This window comes from Cebus imitator, unplaced genomic scaffold (assembly GCF_001604975.1).
Source record: "Cebus imitator isolate Cc_AM_T3 unplaced genomic scaffold, Cebus_imitator-1.0 Scaffold690, whole genome shotgun sequence".
Taxonomy (NCBI): Eukaryota; Metazoa; Chordata; class Mammalia; order Primates; family Cebidae; genus Cebus; species Cebus imitator.
Window position 1 is genome coordinate 176,224 of NW_016108005.1, and position 3,062 is coordinate 179,285.

Genomic DNA, 3,062 nt, shown 5'->3' on the forward strand with positions numbered 1-3,062 from the left:
GACCTGCCTACCGGAGGCCTGGGGTGCCAGCCTGTGTGCAGGGCAGGCCTTGTGCCTGGAGGTCCCAGCAGTGGGCTCTGCCTGGGCCGGGTCCTGGAAACAGGGCCAAACCCCTTGGCAACAGGTCGAGGGATGGGGGAGTCTGTGGGCTCCCAGGGGCCAGGAAAGGGGACGCAGGCAGCAGGTACAAGCTTTATTGGATGGCAACAGAGGGCAGCAAGAAGGCTAGAAACAGATGTGGACACAAGCCCCAGCCCTGCAACCCACCCAGGTCCACAGTGACCAACCTGCTGCTACCAGGAGCTGAAGTCCCCAAAACCCCGACTGGGCTTCTTCTTGGAAGTGGGGACAGTAGCACTGGTTGAGGGCTCTTCCTCTGCCGCTCGCTTCCTGGGAAGAGAAAAAGCTGCTGGGAGCCCACACCCTCCACATAGCCCTCTTGTGTAGGCCCAACCCCTCCCAACTACTGCTCCCACGTCCCCCTGAATGCGATTGCTTCCACCTGCTGAGGCCCTGGCCAGGCCTTCAGAGGCGGTCCTCAGCTGCAGAGGCCACACAGCACAAGCCCACACTCAGGACCAGTGCCCGTGGCTTTCCTGCCCCTCTGGGTCTGACCCCCAGACCTCAGTCAGCCCTAGGAAGCATCATGGGAAACAGAGGACATCCCTGTGGCACTCACGTGGCTGCTGGATTGATGTACTTGCCCACGCCCTGGCGGAAGGTCTGGGGGCCTTGGCTCCCTGCCTGAGGCTGGCTGCACTTCACTTTGGTCTCCGGGGCAGCCTCGAGCTGCGTCTTCCGCTCCTGGGCGATCTGTGGCAGAACAGGGCGGTGGCTAACGGGCAGCACCTCGGGCAGGACAGATGCTAGGCTTGGGGCGGGTGGGTGCACTGGTCCCGACCCTCCTAGGTGGTGGCATCGTGCCCCCTCACCTGGGCATCGGCTTCCTCGTAGGGGTCCACAAACACTGTAGTGGTGTTGATTCGGATCTCCTCCTAGCAGCAGAGAGGGCTCAGTGCGCGGCAGGTCCTCCCCCGGCCTGCCTGGCCCCTAGCCACCGCGCCCCACCTCCCTGGGCACAGACCTTAGGGCGGTCAGTTTTGGGGTCACTCTCCACATTCTCCATGGCTGTGAGTACGTCAAAGCCCCCAACAACCCTGTAGCAGAGAGACAGAGGCGGGTCTGCATGTGCTCAGGGAGGGCACCCCCACGGCTGAGCCCCCAAGGCATGAGGGAAGAGGGGCTGAGAGCATGCCCAGGATGCTGGGGTCCTCCAGGAGGTTGGCCTGTCAGTCCTCCGGCAGCAGCCAGGAAGGCAGGGAAAGGGAGTGGAAAGGGCGGGGTTAGCAGAACATGGCCCTGGGCAAATCCACTTGGGTTTTTTCTGTTTTCTTTGGTTCCCCCACAACCCCCAGGAAAAATAGGAGTCACAAAACATGGCTTGTGCTTTCTCTACTGGTTTGGTAAATAGAGTTCTACCTGGCCAGAACTCTACATGCCACCTGTGTCTAACGTGTCGGTTTCATGCTGCTTCCACACAACTGGGTGGGTGTCAGAGACCATGCGGCCCACAATGCTGGAGAGACCACTGGACTAGAGGGTGAAGGGAGCCATGCGTGGCCAGACTTGGGAGTGGCGTGCCGTCAGTTCTCAGACAGGGCAGCAGGCAGGCCATCCAGGGGCAAGTTTCCTCCTTTCCTCAGCCCGGTGAGTCTGGAGAGCCAGACTTCTCTGGCCCATGGAGCACCCCCGGCCCCCGCTCTGCATAGCCTCAACCCCCAGCAGTGACAGCCAGTATGGCAACATGGCTCAGGTCTGGTGAGGAGGCCTCAGACAGGGAAGGAACCCACCTACCCCACTGACTCCCCAGGCTTCACACAGCCACTTCCCTTACCGTCCAAAGATGGTGTGCTTCTTGTCCAGGTAGGCACAGGAGCGAAATGTGATGAAGCTGGGGAAGAAGGCAGGAAGGTTAGGGAGAAGGCGGCAGCTTCTGCCACTGGTCTGCCTGGGAGCACACCAGGAGCTGCCAGCCCTCTACAGCCAGCTCTGGAAACCTGCAGCTTTCATGGACACATGTGTGCACAGGGCTCCCAACTATTCCCCACTGTTCCCCAGTGGGGCAGGTCATTAGCCCCCAAGGCTGCCTAGAGGACCCTGGACTTCAGCTGCCCCGCCTGCTGCCCATTGTTCATCGGGTAGTCCCTGTGCCCAGAACGAGCCTGGCCATGCAGCTCTGTGGGAGGTAGCTTGAATGAGGGGACACCTGGAAAACCTGAGCCAGCCCCATGCCATCAGACACCTGTCGGACTGAGGACTCTGACCAGGAGAAAGGAGGCAATGAAGCCAGTTAAGAAAAGTGGGTAACATAAATAAACATGGACCAAGAAAGTGCTCAGGTCGGCCAGGCACAGTGGCTCACGCCTGTAATCCCAGCACTTTGGGAGGCCGAGGCAGGTGGATCACTTGAGGCCAGGAGTTGGAGTCCAGCCTGGCCAACATCGTGAAACCCTCTATTAAAAATACAAAAATTAGCTGGGTGTGATGGCCTGTGCCTGTAGTCCCAGCTACTTGGGAGGCTGAGATAGGAGAATTGCTTGAACCTGGGAGGCAGAGTTGCAGTGAGCTGGGATGGCGCCACTGCACTACAGCCTTGGCAACAGCAAGTCTGTCTCAAAAAAAAAAAAAAAAAAAATGGGGTGGAATTAAAGCACCCAAAAGCACTGCCATGAGAACAGGACAGAGTTTCTGCCAGTCTGGTCTGGGAGGAATGCAGAGATAGTATCTCATAACTTTGGACTTTAAGTAGAAGTCCTTCTTAACCTTAGACCAGAAGTAAAATATCTAACTTCCAAACCAGGAGAAAGAGAAGAAAAGCAAATGAAAAGAAATATTAAAAAGGTAACTAGAAAGCAACAAGATCATAGAATACGACAGACTACCTGAAGAATTCAGTCCACACTTAAGACTGTCAGGATCAATCCCAGCAGTTTGGGAGGCTGAGGCGGGCGGATCACCAGAGGCCAGGAGTTTGAAATTGACCCGGCCTACATGGTGAAACC

The 3,062-nt window shown here is 57.6% G+C and overlaps 1 protein-coding gene across 1 annotated transcript in view; it reads right to left on the reverse strand.

Annotated features, from left to right (window-relative positions):
* PPIL2 (peptidylprolyl isomerase like 2) overlaps positions 1-3,062 on the reverse strand; it is a 24,910-nt gene that overhangs the window by 1,497 nt on the left and 20,351 nt on the right. Inside the window, exons 13-17 of the mRNA XM_017518611.2 lie at positions 1,895-1,951; positions 1,085-1,157; positions 933-995; positions 680-813; positions 288-390 (exon numbers count right to left, since the gene is read on the reverse strand). Coding sequence (XP_017374100.1) covers positions 294-390; positions 680-813; positions 933-995; positions 1,085-1,157; positions 1,895-1,951 — 424 coding nt within the window. The 3' untranslated portion in view covers positions 288-293. The remainder of the gene's footprint in view (positions 1-287; positions 391-679; positions 814-932; positions 996-1,084; positions 1,158-1,894; positions 1,952-3,062) is intronic.